The following is an 18,255-nucleotide window of genomic DNA, read 5'->3' on the forward strand; positions in this document are numbered from 1 at the left end:
AGATTGCCGCATGGCTAATGCTCCATCTAGTTCTTCCCTCAATTCTTCTTGCTGATTCCATGGAGTGTTGCGGTACTGCTAGATCAGTACGCGCGGGTACCTCAGAAGTGTCGTCCTCTTCGACAATAGATCAACGGATCATCCCGGAGAAAATTCTCGTGGCTGGGATATAATTAACTTAGACGTGGAAATCGGCAAGCTTCACCAACTTTTCTTCCTCTTCCACTGTGTTGATTGCTAGTGAGATCATCGTTATCAGTAACCTCCAGAGTGTCGAATGTAGCTTCGGTGCCGTGGCTGCACCTACCTTTGGGTGTGTGACATGTGGGCCAACCATTTGTTGGGCCCACATGTCATGCACACAAAGGCAGGTGCCTTAAGACACTGAAACTCAGTCCCATAGTGTTCATAGGCATGTTTGTACATGTATTTTTTTTGTGGCGTAGCACATTTCCCTTCACCAGCCTCAACACTCTCCAAACTTCCATCGCTTTCTACACTGAGAAAACAGTTGCTTTGTATCCTCCGATCCTTAAGAGCATGAGGGACATTGAGGCAACACCTTCAAATGCCTATTGGCAAGCAAAACACGGTAGGGAAGGGTGCCAAGCAAAGTACGTGAACTATTTTTTTACTTGGCCGGGCAAGATAAATTCTGAACCTTACACCAAATTGAGTTAATGGCAATGTTCTATCCCCTTTATACGTCTGAGCTTCCTCTCATGTTGGTTATCTCATTGGTATACCTCACAGAAACATCAGGAGTTAAATATATATTTTATTGTCCCATCAAAGGGCAAATCTTACCCAAATGATAACCGACTGGCTAATGCTTGATATATCTCCAACGTATCTATAATTTTTGATTGCTCCATGCTACTTTACCTACTGTTTTGAGCAATATTGGGCTTTATTATCCACTTTTATATTATTTTTGGGACTAACCTATTAACCGGAGGCCCAGCCCAGATTTGTTGTTTTATGCCTATTTCAGTGTTTCGAGGAAAAGGAATATCAGACGGAGTCAAAATGGAACGAAGCAACCCAGAGAACTTGGAGTGCACGTCATGGGAGATACAGGTTGCCCACGAGGGTGGGGGGCGCCCCCCCCGGCGCGCCCCCTGCCTCATGGGGCCCCCGTAGCTCCTCCGACGTACCCCCTGCACCCATATATACTCTTGTACCCTAAAACTTCCAGAACAGAAGATAGATCGGGAGTTCCGCCGCCGCAAGCCTCTGTAGCCACCAAAAACCTCTCGGAAGCCCGTTCCGGCACCCTGCCGAAGGGAGGATCCTTCACCGGTGGACATCTTCATCATCCCGACGCTATCCATGACGAGGAGGGAGTAGTTCACCCTCGGGGCTGAGGGTATGTACCAGTAGCTATGTGTTTGATCTCTCTCTCGTGTTCTCTCTCGTGTTCCTCTATGGCACGGTCTTGATGTATCCCGAGCTTTGCTATTGTAGTTGGATCTTATGATGCTTCTTCCCTTCTACTCTCTTGTGATGAATTGAGTTTCCCCTTTAAAGTTATCTTATCGGATTGAGTCTTTTATGAGAACACTTGATGTATGTCTTGCCGTGATTATCTGTGGTGACAATGGGATATCATGTGCCACTTGATGTATGTTTTGGTGATCAACTTGCGGGTTTCGTGACATTGGGAACCTATGCATAGGGGTTGGCACACGTTCTTGACTCTCCGGTAGAAACTTTGGGGCACTCTTTGAAGTACTTTTATGTTGGTTGGATGAATCTGAGATTGTGTGATGCATATCGTATAATCATGCCCATTGATACTTGAGGTGACAATGGAGTATCTAGGTGACATTAGGGTTTTGGTTGATTTGTGTCTTAAGGTGTTATTCTAGTACGAACTCTTTTATAGATTGATCCGAAAGAATAGCTTTGAGGTGGTTTCATACCCTACCATAATCTCTACGTTTGTTCTCCGCTATTAGTGGCTTTGGAGTGACTCTTTGTTGCATGTTGAGGGCTTGTTATATTATCTATCTATGTTATTATTATTGAGAGAACTTGCACTAGTGAAAGTATGAACCCTAGGCCTTGTTTCCTATCATTGCAATACCGTTTACGCTCACGTTTATCACTTGTTACCTTGCTGTTTTTATTATTTCAGATTACAAATACCTTTATCTACCATCCATATTGCACTTGTATCACCATCTCTTCGCCGAACTAGTGCACCTATACAATTTACCATTGTATTGGGTGTGTTGGGGACACAAGAGACTCTTTGTTATTTGGTTGCAGGGTTGTTTGAGAGAGACCATCTTCATCCTACGCCTCCTACGGATTGATAAACCTTAGGTCATCCACTTGAGGGAAATTGGCTACCGTCCTACAAACCTATGCACTTGCAGGCCCAACAACGTCTACAAGAAGAAGGTTGTGTAGTAGACATCAAGCTCTTTTCTGGCGTCGTTGCCGGGGAGGCTAGGTAAGTGAAGGTATATCTTTAGATCTTGCAATTGAATCTTTTTTTTCTTGTTTTAGCACTAGTTAGTCTATAAAAGAAAATTACAAAAAAAATGGAGTTAAGTTTGTCTCATACGCTTCACCTTTTTAATATCTTTCGTGAGTATGATGGAAAGGATAATTGTGCTCAAGTGCTAGAAGAAGAAATCTCTAAATTGTTTGGCACTAAATCTTTGAATGATGAGCATGATTGCAATGTTGTTAGTATGAATTTCTTGAATATCCATGATTCTAATGATATGCAAAGCCACAAGCTTCGGGAAACTATGTTTGATGAAGATGATATTTTTTGTCCCCCAAGCTTTGATGAGCAAATTTACTATGATGAAAGCATGCCTCCTATCTATGATGATTATTGTGATGACACGTATGCTTTAAAGAATAATGATAACCATGAAACTTGTCATCTTGATCTTAATTTTCAATCATATGATAGTTATTTTGTTGAGTTTGCTCCCACTACTATTCATGAGAAGAATTTTGCTTATGAGGAGAGTAGTAAATTTTCTATGCTAGTAGATCATGAAAAGAATGCTTTAGGTGCTGGTTATACTGTTGAATTTATTCATGATGCTACTGAAAATTATTATGAGGGAGGAACATATGCTTGTAGGAATTGCAATAATATAAAGTTTCCTCTCTATGTGCTTAAATTCTTGAAGCTATGCTTGTGTTACCTTCCTATGCTTGTTGATTATTGTTCCCATAAGTTGTTTGCTCACAAAATCCTTATGCATAGGAAGTGGGTTAGACTTAAAAGTGCTAGTCATGTGCTTCATGATGCTCCCGTTATGTTTCAATTCTTATCTTTTATGTGAGCATCATTGTCATCATCATGCCTAGCTAGAAAGGCATTAAAGAAAAGCGCTTGTTGGGAGACAACTCAATATTTACCTTTACTGTTTTTGTGTGCCCACATGATTATGCTACTGTAATAATCATGTTTTATAGCTTTTGTTTCAATAAAGTGCCAAGTAAGACCTTTAGGATGGCTTACGATGATAATTGTGTTGATCCTGCTGAAAATCAGAAACTTTTGCACCCAGTAAATTAGTTTTGTTAATTCACAGAAACGTGATTTTGATCTGATTATATTTTCTCTGGATTGGTACACGAATTTCTTAGGACTTGGTAGGATTTTTGGAGTTCCAGAAGTATGCGTTTGATACAGATTACTACAGACTGTTCTATTTTTGACAGATTCTGTTTTCTATGTGTTGTTTGCTTATTTTGATGCATCTATGGCTAGTATTAAGTGGTATGAACCATAGAGAAGTTAAAATTAGTAGATATTACACCAATATGAATTAAAAATGAGTTCATTACAGTACCTATGTGGTGGTTTTGTTTTCTTATACTAACGGAGCTTACGAGTTTTCTGTTGAGTTTTGTGTTGTGAAGTTTTCAAGTTTTGGTAAAGATTCGATGGACTATGGAATAAGGAGTGGCAAAGAGCCTAAGCTTGGGGATGCCCAAGGCACCCCAAGATATCCAAGAATAGCCAAAAGCCTAAGCTTGGGGATGCCCCGGAAGGCATCCCCTCTTTCGTCTTCGTTCATCGGTAACTTTACTTGGAGCTATATTTTTATTCACCACATGATATGTGTTTTGCTTGGAGCGTCATTTTATTTTGTTAGTATTTGCTTGCTGTTAGTTAGAATAATGTTTTGCATCTTTAGTTTCAATAAAGAAGTCAAGGATAGCCTTTGCCATGCTTACTTTGCTAGTATACATGTTGCTGTTTGAAAACAGAAAGTTTACCACTGTTGCAGAAATTCCCTAGAAAAGTCAGAGAGTGGTATAATGTTGAATCTTTTTGCATATTTAGCTCTGATAAATTTATTACAGTGGGAATTTTATTTCATAATTTTTGGAGTCAGGGAAGTAATGATACTCTTGCATTCTTTACAGACTGTACTGTTTTGGCAGATTGCTGTTATGGTTGCATTGTTTGCATATGTTTGTTTGTTTAATGATTCTATTTGAGGATAGGAGTATTAAATATGCATAGGCATTTAGTATGCAATGTTGAATAATAATTTTAGTGATTTTTTACAGTAGAAAATGATAAGGTTTTGCATTGGTTTATACTATCCTATCTCACGAGTTCTTGTTGAGTTTGTTGTGAATTAAGCTTTTGATAAAAAGAGAAACCATGATATGAGAGGAATTAAGGAGACACAAAAGTTCAAGCTTGGGGATGCCCAAGGCACCCCAATATAATATTTCAAGAAGTCTCAAGCATCTAAGCTTGGGGATGCCCCGGTAGGCATCCCACCTTTCTTCTTCAATAACTATCGGTTAGTATTGGTTGAGCCTAAATTTTTGCTTCTTCACATGAGTTGTGCTATCCTTGCAATGTAGTTTTCTTTAGCTTTGCTTGCTGTTTGAATAAAGTATCAAGATCTGAAATTATTAATTGAGAGAGAGTCTCCGCATAGTTGCATAATTATTTAGCTACTCATTGACCTTCACTTATTTCTTTCGGAGTAGTTTGTCATTTGCTCTAGTGCATCACTTATCCCTTATAGAGCATGGTGGTAGTTTTATTTTGAAGAAATAGATGAACTCTCATACTTCACTTAAATTATTTTGAGAGTCATTAATAGCATGGTAATTTGCTCAATATTAATATACTTGGTATTCAAGATATGTGAAACTTTCTTATGAGTGTGTTGAATACTAAGAAAAGTTTGATACTTGATAATTGTTTTGAGATATGGAGGTAGTGATATTAAAGTCATGCTAGTTGGGTGATTATGAATTCAAAGAATGCTTGTGTTGAAGTTAGCAAGTCCCGTAGCATGCACGTATGGTTAAAGTTGTGTAACAAATTTGAAACATGAAGTGTACCTGGCTTGTGCATCCTTATGAGTGGCGGTCGGGGACGAGCGATGGTCTTTTCCTACCAATCTATCCCCCTAAGAGCATGCGCGTAGTACTTGATTTTTGATGACTTCTAAATTTTTGCAATAAGTATATGAGTTCTTTTGACTAATGTTGAGTCCATGGATTATACGCACTCTCACCTTTCCGCCTTTGCTAGCCTCTTCGGTACCGTGCATTGCCCTTTCTCACTTTGAGAGTTGGTGCAAACTTCACCGGTGCATCCAAACCCCGTGATACGATACGCTCTATCACACATAAACCTCCTTATATCTTCCTCAAAACAGCCACCATACCTACCTATTATGGCATTTCCATAGCCATTTCGAGATATATTGCCATGCAACTTTCCACCATTCCGTTCATCATCATCATGACATACATTACTTTTGTCATATTGCCATTGCATGATCATGTAGTTGACATCGTATTTGTGGCAAAGCCACCATGCATTATTTTTCATACATGTCACTCTTGATTCATTGCGCCATCCCGGTACACCGCCGGAGGCATTCATATAGAGTCATATCTTATTCTAAGTTTCGAGTTGTAATGCTTATGTTGTAATCAATAGAAGTGTGATGATCATCATTATTAGAGCATTTCCCAAAAAAAAAGAGAAAGGCAAAAAAAAACAATAATAAAAAAAGGGGGCAATGCTACTATCTCTTTTTCCACACTTGTGCTTCAAAGTAGCACCTTGTCCTTCATGTAATGAGTCTCATATATTGTGCTTCAAAGTAGCACCTTGTTCTTCATGTAGTGAGTCTCATAAGTTGTCTTTTTATACTAGTGGGAATTTTTCATTATAGAACTTGGCTTGTATATTCCTACGATGGGTCTCCTCAAATGCCCTAGGTCTTCATGAGCAAGCGAGTTGGATGCACACCCACTAGTTTTATTTTGTTGAGCATTCATAGCTCTAGTGCATCCGTTGCATGGCAATCCCTACTCCTCATGTTGACATCAATTGATGGGAATCTCCATAGCCCGTTGATTATCCTCATCAATGTGAGACTTTCTCCTTTTTTGTCTTCTCCACGCAATCCCCATCATCATATTCTATTCCACCCATAGTGCTATAGGCATGGCTCGCGCTCATGTATTGCGTGAAGGTTGAAAAAGTTTGAGATTATTTAAGTATGAAACAATTGCTTGGCTTGTCATCGGGGGTATAGAAGTTGGGAACATCTTTGTGTGACGAAAATGAAGCATAGCCTAACTATATGATTTTGTAGGGATGAACTTTCTTTTGCCATGTTATTTTGAGAAGACATGATTACTTCGATTAGTATGCTTGAAGTATTATTATTTTTATGTCAATATGAACTTTTGTCTTGAATCTTTCGGATATGAATATTCATATCACAATTAAAAAGATTTACATTGAAATTATGCCAAAGTATCACTCCACATCAAAAATTCTTTTTTATCATTTACCTACTCGAGGACAAGCAGGAATTAAGCTTGGGGATGCTTGATACGTCTCCAACGTATCTATAATTTTTGATTGCTCCATGCTACTTTATCTACCGTTTTGGGCAATATTGGGCTTTATTATCCACTTTTATATTATTTTTGGGACTAACCTATTAACCGGAGGTCCAGCCCAGATTTGCTGTTTTATGCCTATTTCAGTGTTTCGCGGAAAAGGAATATCAGACAGAGTCAAAATGGAACGAAATCAACTGGAGAAGTTATTTTTGGAAGAAAAGCAACCCAGGGAACTTGGAGTGCACGTCAGGAGAGATACGGGCTGCCCACGAGGGTGGGGGCGCCCCCCTCCCCCCCGGGCGCGCCCCCTACCTCGTGGGCCCCCCGTAGCTCCTCCGACGTACCCCCCGCACCCATATATGCTCTTGTACCCTAAAACTTCCAGAACAGAAGATAGATCGGGAGTTCCACTGTCGCAAGCCTCTGTAGCCACCAAAAACCTCCCGGGAGCCCGTTCCGACACCCTGCCGGAGGGAGGATCCTTCACCGGTGGCCATCTTCATCATCCCGGCGCTATCCATGACGAGGAGGGAGTAGTTCACCCTCGGGGCTGAGGGCATGTACTAGTAGCTATGTGTTTGATCTCTCTCTCTCGTGTTCCTCTATGGCACGATCTTGATGTATCCCGAGCTTTGCTATTGTAGCTGGATCTTATGATGTTTCTCCCCCTCTACTCTCTTGTGATGAACTGAGTTTCCCCTTTGAAGTTATCTTATCGGATTGAGTCTTTTATGAGAACACTTGATGTATGTCTTGCCGTGATTATCTGTGGTGACAATGGGATATCATGTGCCACTTGATGTATGTTTTGGTGATCAACTTGCGGGTTTCGTGACATTGGGAACCTATGCATAGGGGGTGGCACACGTTCTTCACTCTCTGGTAGAAACTTTGGGGCACTCTTTGAAGTACTTTTATGTTAGTTGGATGAATCTGAGATTGTGTGATGCATATCATATAATCATGCCCATGGATACTTGAGGTGACAATGGAGTATCTAGGTGACATTAGGGTTTTGGTTGATTTGTGTCTTAAGGTGTTATTCTAGTACGAACTCTTTTATAGATTGATCCGAAAGAATAGCTTTGAGGTGGTTTCGTACCCTACCATAATCTCTACGTTTGTTCTCCGCTATTAGTGGCTTTGGAGTGACTCTTTGTTGCATGTTGAGGGCTTGTTATATTATCTATCTATGTTATTATTGTTGAGAGAACTTGCACTAGTGAAAGTGTGAACCCTAGGCCTTGTTTCCTATCATTGCAATACCATTTACGCTCACGTTTATCACTTGTTACCTTGCTGTTTTTATTATTTCAGATTACAAATACCTTTATCTACCATCCATATTGCACTTGTATCACCATCTCTTCGCCGAACTAGTGCACCTATACAATTTACCATTGTATTGGGTGTGTTGGGGACACAAGAGACTCTTTGTTATTTGGTTGCAGGGTTGTTTGAGAGAGACCATCTTCATCCTACGCCTCCTACGGATTGATAAACCTTAGGTCATCCACTTGAGGGAAATTTGCTACTGTCCTACAAACTTGTGCACTTGCAGGCCCAACAACGTCTACAAGAAGAAGGTTGTGTAGTAGACATCAATGCTCCATCTAGTTCTTCCCTCAATTCTTCTTGCTGATTCCATGGAGTGATGCGGTACTGCTAGATCAGTACGCGCGGGTACCTCGAAAGTGTCGTCCTCTTCGACAATAGATCAACGGATCATCCCGGAGAAAATTCTCGTGGCTGGGATATAAATAACTTAGACGTGGAAATCGGCAAGCTTCACCAACTCTTCTTCCTCTTCCACCGTGTTGATTGTTGGTGAGATCATCGTTATCAGTAACCTCCAGAGTGTCGAATGCAGCTTCGGTGCCGTGACTGCACCTACCTTTGGGTGTGTAACATGTGGGCCAACCATCTGTTGGGCCCACATGTCATGCACACAAAGGCAGGTGCCTTAAGACACTGAAACTCAGTCCCATAGTGTTCATAGGCATGTTCGTACATGTATTCTTTTTTGTGGCGTAGCACGTTTCCCTTCACCAGCCTCAACACTCTCCAAACTTCCATCGTTTTCTACACCGAGAAAACAGTTGCTTTGTATCCTTCGATCCCTAAGAGCATGAGGGACATTGAGGCAGCACCTTCAAATGCCTATTGGCAAGCAAAACACGGTAGGGAAGGGTGCCAAGCAAAGTAGCGAACTGTTTTTTACTTGGCCGGGCAAGATAAATTATGAACCTTACACCAAATTGAGTTAATGGCAATGTTCTATCCCCTTGGTACGTCCGAGCTTCCTCTCATGTTGGTTATCCCATTGGTATACCTCATAGAAGCATCTGAAGTTAAATATATATTTTATTGTCCCATCAAAGGGCAAATATTACCCAAATGATAACCGCCTGGCTAATGCTCCATCTAGTTCTCCCTCAATTCTTCTTGCTGATTCCATGAAGTGTTGCGGTACTGCTAGATCAGTACGTGCGGGTACCTCAGAAGTGTCGTCCTCTTCGACAATAGATCAACAGATCATCCCGAAGAAAATTCTCTTTGCTGGGATATAATTAACTTAGACGTGGAAATCGGCAAGCTTCATCAACTCTTCTTCCTCTTCCACTGTGTTGATTGCTGGTGAGATCATCGTTACCAATAACCTCCATAGTGTTGGATGCAGCTTCGGTGCCGTGACTGCACCTACCTTTGGGTGTGTGACATGTGGGTCAGCTATCTGTTGGGCCCACATGTCATGCACACAAAGGCAGGTGCCTTAAGGCACTGAAACTCAATCTCATAGTGTTCATAGGCATGTTCATACATGTATTCTTTTTGTGGCGTAGCATGTTTCCTTTCACCAGCCTCAACACTCTCCAAACTTCCATCACTTTCTACACCGAGAAAACAGTTGCTTTGTATCATCCGATCCTTAAGAGCATGAGGGACATTGAGGCAGCACCTTCAAATGCCTATTGGCAAGCAAAACACGGTATGGAAGGGTGCCAAGCAAAGTACGCGAACTGTTTTTTTACTTGGCCGAGCAAGATAAATTCTGAACCTTACACCAAATTGAGTTAATGGCAATGTTCTATCCCCTTTGTACGTCTGAGCGTCCTCTCATGTTGGTTATCCCATTGGTATACCTCATAGAAGCATCTGGAGTTAAATATATTTTTATTGTCCCATCAAAGGACAAATCTTACCCAAATGATAACCGCCTGGCTAATGCTCCATCTAGTTCTTCCCTCAATATGACTTGAAGCTCTTTTCTAGTGATATCCACGAATTCCAGGTCAAGCTTTCTTAGGCTTGGGAAACCATTGAATTCGAATGGTGGTCTGAAGGATGCAAAGCTAAGTTGAATATATTTTAGACGTGATATGCTTTCAATATCCAAAAGGTGAAATGGAAATATGTAACGAAAGATATCTCAAACTGCCTTGTTAACAGGGTTTAAGTAGACAACAATGCTCTTTGTCTGTGATGACACAACAAAATCAACCCAGTTATTGAGATGAGTAGCCAGCATGATGTCAAATTCGAATTTGACATGGAATTCTTTGACCACCGTGCCGTGGAAATTTCTCAAGACTGCATTGACATCATTGATAAATTTCTGCATGTATTCACAATATTCTTTTCTTAAAAAACTATCGCGGCAACACCCAGCAGCACCAGTGAAACATAATTTGTGGCAAGAAACATCGCGGATAGATCTCCAGTGACTTGATAAAACACTGGCCCTTGAAATCTCTTTAGGAGGCAACTTTGACAAAATTGTGCACATCACATCCTACGTCAACGGAATATAGATGCTTGAGATTACAAGTTATAGCTGTACTCGACTGTATATCAAAAAAAGGGAAATTTGACATACATTTGGAAGGTCTCCCAATTTAACGTCTGAGCTCGCCTTCTTCTAGATTGAATTCCCATGGGTATGGTCTGATGATGTGCTTTGCGCATTTGATGGCTCCTCATCTGTAAAACTGAATATGAGAAGTCAGAGTTCCTCCAAGATTATATGATACTCCCTCTGTAAATTAAAATAAAAGCGTTTAGATCACTAGATATTCACAAGTGTATTAACTGCTAGTAGTAGGCATTACTGTAGATAATCCGAGGAACTACTCCCTCCGTTTCATAATATAAGAATGTTTTTGGCACTCAGAGGGAGTAGTTGTTTGTCGTCGGTGCCAGCGCTTCGGTGCTTGGGAGGTCCGATTGATGTCGGCTTTTAACGGGACGTGAGACGATTTGATTCGGCCAGGGCTGGACTCGGATTCCTGGGCCCGATTTTAGAGAGGATAGCGAAGCGCGTTCCGCTTCCCGGCCCAACCCTCTTTCCTTCCGCTTCTCGGCCCACCCTCCATACAAATGGAAAACCCTAATAAGAAACCCTAAGAAACCCTTCTCCCCCGCCACCGGCCACCACCCCGACCACGAGCAAGACAACCGGACAACGGAAGCGGCGATGGGATGCACGGCGTCCACGCGACGTGCGGGGCGGGGCTCGCTCGTGTTCGAGGTCTCAGGGTACGGCGGAGTTAGCCTCGACGTACAATCATCGGAAGTATTCACCGTCGGCGCTTACGACTGGCAGATTCGTTTCTATGAGGAAGGAGTGTTTGGGCATTCCGGAGGCTATGTGGCGGTCTATCTCTTTTTAGTCAGCAAGAAGGCCAAGGTGAGGGCAACCTTCGAGCTCAGTTTGGTGGACATCACTGGATCAACGCCGCCTCGTACGATGAGGACGGTCGCCGCAGAATTCGACTCTGGCGACCGGACGTGCTTCGGCCATCCCGAGTTCATGAGGAAGAGCGACCTCGAGGCGTCGCCTTACCTTCGCGGCGGCGATCGCCTCACAATTGAGTGTACCATCACTATCTGCACGGAAGCGCCCAAATCATTTGTTGAGGTGCCGTTGCCGCCATCCGACATCACGGATCACCTCAGGAAGCTGTGGCAAGGGAAAGAGGGCACCGATGTCACCTTCGAGGTTCAAGGGGAGGCTTTTCCTGCCCACAAGACAGTGCTCGCGATGCGGTCACCGGTGTTTAAGGCAGAGTTGTACGGTGCCTTGAGGGAAAATGATATGGGTCGCGTTATCATCGGCGACATGCAACCTGCAGTCTTCGAGGCCCTGCTCCATTTTATATACACCGATTCGTTGCCCACCATGCATGATCTTTACCAAGATCAAGATGAGTACAAAGAGATTATTGGACATTTGCTTGTAGCCGCGGATCGCTATGCCATGGAAAGACTGAAGATCATATGTGAAAGCATCCTTTGCAAGAACATAGATTCGAAGACCGTGGTGACTACACTGCCTTTGGCTGATCAGCATCACTGCAACAAGTTGACTGATGCTTGCATTGAATTTATTGCCTCTTTGGGTAAAGTGGATGATATAATAGCAAGCCAGGGATATGATGAGCTCAAAAGAACCTGTCCTTTGGCTTTACTGGAACTGTGGGAGAAGGCAACTAGGCTGTACATGATATAGTCTTCATTTCACATTGGCATGTGTGTTAAGTCACATACATATCTTGCTACTTGTTTGATGAAGGATTAGTTTATTTTAATATATCTGAAGCTTTGGTGGAAAACAGTATTACTCTGCTAATGTTTTTCGTTTGTCAAGATGTTGCATACTTATCCTTTTAGCGCAAATGGTATTGTTGCTAAACAATATATATGAGTGTTTAATTGTCTGTTCGAAAATTTTGTCATAGGTTTTAATTACCACACTACATGTGCAGGCTAGTGTATGCTACTCACTTCAATGATGATATCTGCCGTAACGAATAAGCAGCAAAATGCGACAAGAGTGGGACAGGAGTGTGTTAATGTGATTATATGGGAACATTTCGTCATAATATGAAATTCGAAACGGGAGAATGAATGCCACATTTTCGAACTCGTGTTGTAAAATAATAGGGGTGCATTTGAAACAATAATTCTTGCACTGGAAGGTGTTCAATTTCCTTTGCCAGGTACTTTTCTGTTCTTGCATCCTCCAATTGGTTTCAGTTTTTATTTTACTTATTACCTGAAAAGTTGAGACTGAATCCATAAAAAGTTGACCCATCGGTAAGCTTTTAATTCTTTTACAAATATAAAATGAAATAAGTAATCAATCTAACCTATAAAATGATTGAGTACCACCACATCATCCATCTATACTGTTATATAAACATCATCGGTACATCACAGTATTGGGCAACTGGCCTATATCATGCTATTACTTTGAATGAAACACATTTGTACTATATGACAGTAACTAATTGGAAGAGTGCAGTATGTTAATGCACCTGCATATCCTTGAGGAATAAAATATCGAATAAAAGTTGACATTTGAAAGTACCCCTTGTGTTGTAAATTAATCATTTTGATACAGAAGGAACGCAATAATGAAGAAGCATGTAAAAAACTGGGGAAAGTATTGTTCGTAACAGGTTATATGCAGCCCTACCGTCTACAGGAACGCATCAAAGCAAACTTTGGAACTTGGTGCATGTCAGGCAAGTCGGGATTTAGTTGTTATTTACAGAGGTGATTTCTGTTCCCTTTAATTTGTAGGAATTTGGGGCAGGGAAGCAACTGAATATCTTTTTCAAAAGTATTCTCAATCTGATTTGTATGTGACGAGATTATTAATCAGTTTGATTGATTGAGATATTTTTTGTATTTGCCGCAGCATGTATGTACCAAGCAGGATTGCAAGTCATTCTCACCTTAGGATAGTATTCATACCTATTAGCAAGTCTACATGGATCATTTAATGTTGCAATTGTGTGCTGACCCAAAACCCTAGAAATAGTTCAACCATTTTCCTCAAAGGCGTATTATTACATCTAAGGCAAAATCAATTGATTAGTTTTACTATTTCTAACGTTTCTAAGTAGTGTTGAACCATCTCCACAGGAGCTTGACAATTTAGTGCTACCAGCCATGTTTCACAGTACTAACACAAAGGTCAATGCAGAAGTCTTTTATATAATTATTCACCTTGAGGAACACATAGAATTTGTTGCGAGATGGAACAATAAGTGTAGCTTATAGTGACATCAAAGATTGCAGCTGTATTTCACAATATTTTGATGCCCAGAAAATCTACTTGCTTTTGATAGTACTGTAAGACCGCATGATACAGTGGTTCTCTTAGGTGTATATGAAATTAGTTCAGTTAAAATTAGAGGTCTATGATTCACCACGTTTTCCAGCGATTAGATATAAATGTTTTATTGAAGTCTATTGAAAGTTACTAATGACATCTGGAAGTCTGCACCTCCCTCTTTTTTCAGACCTAAGTTGTTTTCTCTGAAAGTCCAGCATAATACTCTGAAAAGAAGGTCAGGTTTTCTCCCTTTAGTCAAGTTACTCTGACTTGGTTTAATTTTAAAATAGTAGATATATTCCTTCCTAATTTTGTCAAGTTACCCTCCTAATCTACCATGCAGTTCCATGTTTCAACTTGTTGCGTAAATATTTTTCTCTTTGTTTGACCAGATGTTCACTGAATAATAGTCGGTCATTGGTTATTTGTTTGTTTGTGTGCAGTTTGCTTTTTTAAACCCAACATTTAAACATGAAACTGAAATATTAAGTTTATCTGAATAACATTTGGTCACTGAACTATTCCTCGTTCACTATAATTTTGTCAAAGTTTTATGTAATAGGTTTAAAAAATATGTTCAAAAAATTAGCATACAACTTGAGAGAAACCTATCTTTTAGTTTTGGTTATTACAAGGAGACAGAAAAGAGATGACATAGGCATATAGCTGGGAGGAGAGAGAAATTATGTGATTTGGCACAGCAGACTAGCACAGAACCGAGAGAAGGGGGTTGTCAAGTGAACGGTTCTCAGAGTTCACATGGTTAAATGAACCAAATCAAAGTCCAAGATTGTTATCTGAACCCTAAAACGATTTCAAGGGGTGATATGGACTTCTCGACTACTAGAGAATGTGCCTTCAACTTGCAGGGTCAATGGACATGCACCTTTGATTTAACATTTGAGATTTTAAATGCTCTCTGAATTAGGGCAAGCAAACAAGCATTTTCTTAAAATTGTTGTTTATATGCTTGTTCTATTAATTTTCTTTTAGTGATTCACATTTGAGACTTTTTTTTCTTAAATTGAAGAATTTAAGCTCCAATATAAAGTAATATGTATAAATCACAGGGAAATGAATTGAAAATGTAGAACTACGTACTCCCTCCGTAAATAAATATAAGATCATTTAGATCACTTCGTAAAAGGTACTCTCCCTGTAAAGAAATATAAGACCGTTTAGATCAGTGTAGGATATGACACTTGAAATGGATATGGATGACGCATCAAAGCACCATGGGTTTCTAGCAACAACCACAAAGACCACACACGATGTATAACATCCCAATTTTATTAGGACGTTTATAAAAGCATTAATTTGCATCTTATTATTCAAATGCGTATTTGAATATTCAAGAACATTTAAATTTAAACTATTTTCAACTCAAAGAAATAAAAGAGAACATAATATTACTTATATTCCTTATGAAAGGAGTGAGAAAATGTTAAGATGTCATTTGGAGTGGATAAATACAATCTTGGTAATTAAGTAAACTCTACAAATATTTAAGGGAATTATTATTAGGTCCAAACTAGCTGTATAAATAAAATGAATTTACAACATTGCACTTCGAGTTGAGAATAATTTTTCTAGGCTCTATATGAGTATTATTTTTTGCAATTTTCTGGTATTTTCTGAAAAACATATATTTTACACTATTATTTGAGCCATAATTTCTAGACTAATTTTGTTACGAAATTCTATACTAACTAGACTAGAACAGTGTTTCAGCCTAGTAACACACCAAACAGACCGCGACCATTTTAGGCCCCCAACCTAGTTCCTTTCTCAAAACGGTATGGGCATCGAGGGCCGTTAGTTTTATGATCATCTCTTTCTCTCTTTTCTTGCCTCGCTCCTCTGCATCTCTTGGCATACTGTCTTTGCCCATGGAGCACCACATCGTCTGAACAGTGCACACTTGACCACACCAGAGCACCGCCGAGCACTCCACACCCGTCCAGATCACCGACCACACTGCCGTGATGACTGCGACAAGTTTAACCCTGACGTGTACTTCCTCGACGCTGACGACCATCGGAGACCATGCCACATTTGACCCGAGTCGTCATGCCACTGTCTTTTGTTCGTCTGTTTAGAAATAGATTCTGTAGATTAGAATTTATTTCTTCCGAATTGTTGTTTGAACTTAGCCCTAGATCTGCACTAAAATCCAACGGTTGTTATTTTGTTTGTGCCTTAATCGGTATCTTTTGATCTAGTCTGTCCATTTTCATTTAAATAGGACGAATATATTTTATTTAGCCACGAATCAACATTAACTAGTCTGATGCTGCCACGTGTCACATTATTTTGCAGAAAATCCCACGAAACTTCTAACATTCTGTAAATTGTTAGTCTTGGAGTGCTTATGACCTATTAGTTTAACATTTTTAATTATTCAAATGTGATAAATTCAAATTCAAATTCAAATTCAAATATTATTTTAGCCATATCTTGCAATCTGGAGATCCAGTTTAGTTGTTTCTTTTTGCATGATGGAAGCCTGATCAAATCCTATCTACTACTACCTCCGTCTCGGTGTATAAGTCATTCGCGTAGTTCTAGGTCATCGATTTGAGGAATTAAATATGTGCTATATGTCATGAAAAGTATATCACTAGATTTCTACACGGATGTAGTTTCTAAATATATATTTTTTGTCACATATAATACATATTTAGATAGTTAAATTGTCGACCTAGAACTACGCGAATGACTTATACACCGGGACGGAGGGAGTAAGCCGTTAATAGTACATATCAAAATCATTCCTATGTCATGTATATGATGTATCTTTTATGCCTTTCGCTCTTATAGTTGCACTTTTGCACTTAAGACCCTATATTAGCTAAGGCTATATATACTAGTGCCTCCGATCCAAATTAATTGGCGCAACCTCTTCTATACATGTATAGAAGGGGATAATATGTTTTGTTGAGTTCTGTTTGCTATCTTTGCAAGTAATTTTATTTGCATGCTTAATTATAATAGTTTTCAAATTTATTTCATTCTACGATAGATTGTTTGGACTGCCAAGCCGCTTACTTACATGAATTAGAGTATCATCACCAGCACCAAGGCAAGTTGCATTCTTTTGTGCATGTCCATTTACCAATATCTTTACTAAGCATTTAGTATATTTTGAGTAGTATGCATGAGCATGTTTATATATTCTAAATATGCAAGTATGAGCCCACTGTAGTTCAATAAGTACGTCTGAGTTCTAATTACCTGTCTGTCGTCGTTGTAGTTTGCTTAATTTGCTAAAGTAGGAGGATACTTTGGTGAAGTGTAATTCATGGGAAGTTATGAATGATAATGTAGTAAGGAAGACCAACTAAATTCGTGGTACGTGGGTGGAATAGTAATTATAAAGTGGTGAGGTACAATGTTAGCATCATGGAGAATGTGATCTCTTAAAAGATACACCTGTGGCATTGCACACTAGTGGACCGCCGCTAAGGCTTAAAAAGACCAACCAGTTTTCATGAATAGTTGCTTCCATGTGCAACCACAAGCAATTTCAGGCTTTGTGTTAGTTAAGTAGGTTGTGCTGAACCTTGTCTTGTAGGCTACCCTCTGAAAGTCTTCGTCTTGATCTTCTACCAGTTCTCCCATGTTGAACACGAACCTCACTGGATCTAAAGGTCGAAGCCCCTCCGACCTTCCAGCGCCTGCCGTCGAGTCGATGACACGGTCACGAAGATAGCGCCAACCAACCAAGCACGGTGCACGCAGGCAAGATCACTTGCGACGGTGGCAACATCTGTTGAATGGTCACCACACATCCCAGCCGGCGGCACGGGTGACGACTTCCTCTAGAGCACACCGGCTCTCCAGGTCGAAGGACATGTCGGTGTTGCTCCCTTTCCTTTCCACTGCCACATGGGCGCTTGCTGCAACCCGACGGTGTGAAGGATTAGGAAGGCGCGCAGCCGCCCGTGCCCTAGAACGGACTGTTGCTGCTGCATCGTAAGAGCATATCGAACAGGCACGCTAAATTAGCCGTGCGTTGGAAAAAACGATTATTTAGCGCGCGCGCGACCGAAACCGGCGCTCCAGTAGACGCGCTAAAATCCCGCACGCGGCAAAGTTGGTTCAGTGCGCTGGGGAAAACGGCATCGCGCGCTGCTTAGTTGCGCTCGCTCCTGCGCGTTGGACATGGCAATCGGGCGCGCGAATCTAACCAACCGCCAGATCTGAAACCTCCAGGCGCTGGGCCTCCGCCCGCACCTTCCCCATTCGCTTCG

General features: G+C 40.7%; 1 protein-coding gene across 2 annotated transcripts; it reads left to right on the forward strand.

The window, feature by feature from the left end:
• The first annotated feature begins 11,224 nt into the window (after positions 1-11,224).
• On the forward strand, positions 11,225-14,925 carry LOC123065294 (BTB/POZ and MATH domain-containing protein 2). 2 transcript variants are annotated; one of them, XR_006430951.1, is made up of 2 exons: positions 11,225-12,557; positions 12,645-14,925. XR_006430951.1 is itself a non-coding variant. In XM_044488628.1 (2 exons), exon 1 carries the CDS (start codon positions 11,354-11,356, stop codon positions 12,386-12,388), a length of 1,035 nt encoding a protein of 344 aa, XP_044344563.1. In that variant the 5' UTR covers positions 11,225-11,353; the 3' UTR covers positions 12,389-12,408; positions 12,645-14,925. The 2 variants fall into 2 exon arrangements, 1 of the variants encoding a protein (XP_044344563.1); XM_044488628.1 differs by having other exon boundaries at positions 11,225-12,408.
• Positions 14,926-18,255: the final 3,330 nt, after the last annotated feature.

The sequence above is a fragment of the Triticum aestivum genome, chromosome 3B, assembly GCF_018294505.1.
Source record: "Triticum aestivum cultivar Chinese Spring chromosome 3B, IWGSC CS RefSeq v2.1, whole genome shotgun sequence".
Lineage (NCBI taxonomy): Eukaryota > Viridiplantae > Streptophyta > Magnoliopsida > Poales > Poaceae > Triticum > Triticum aestivum.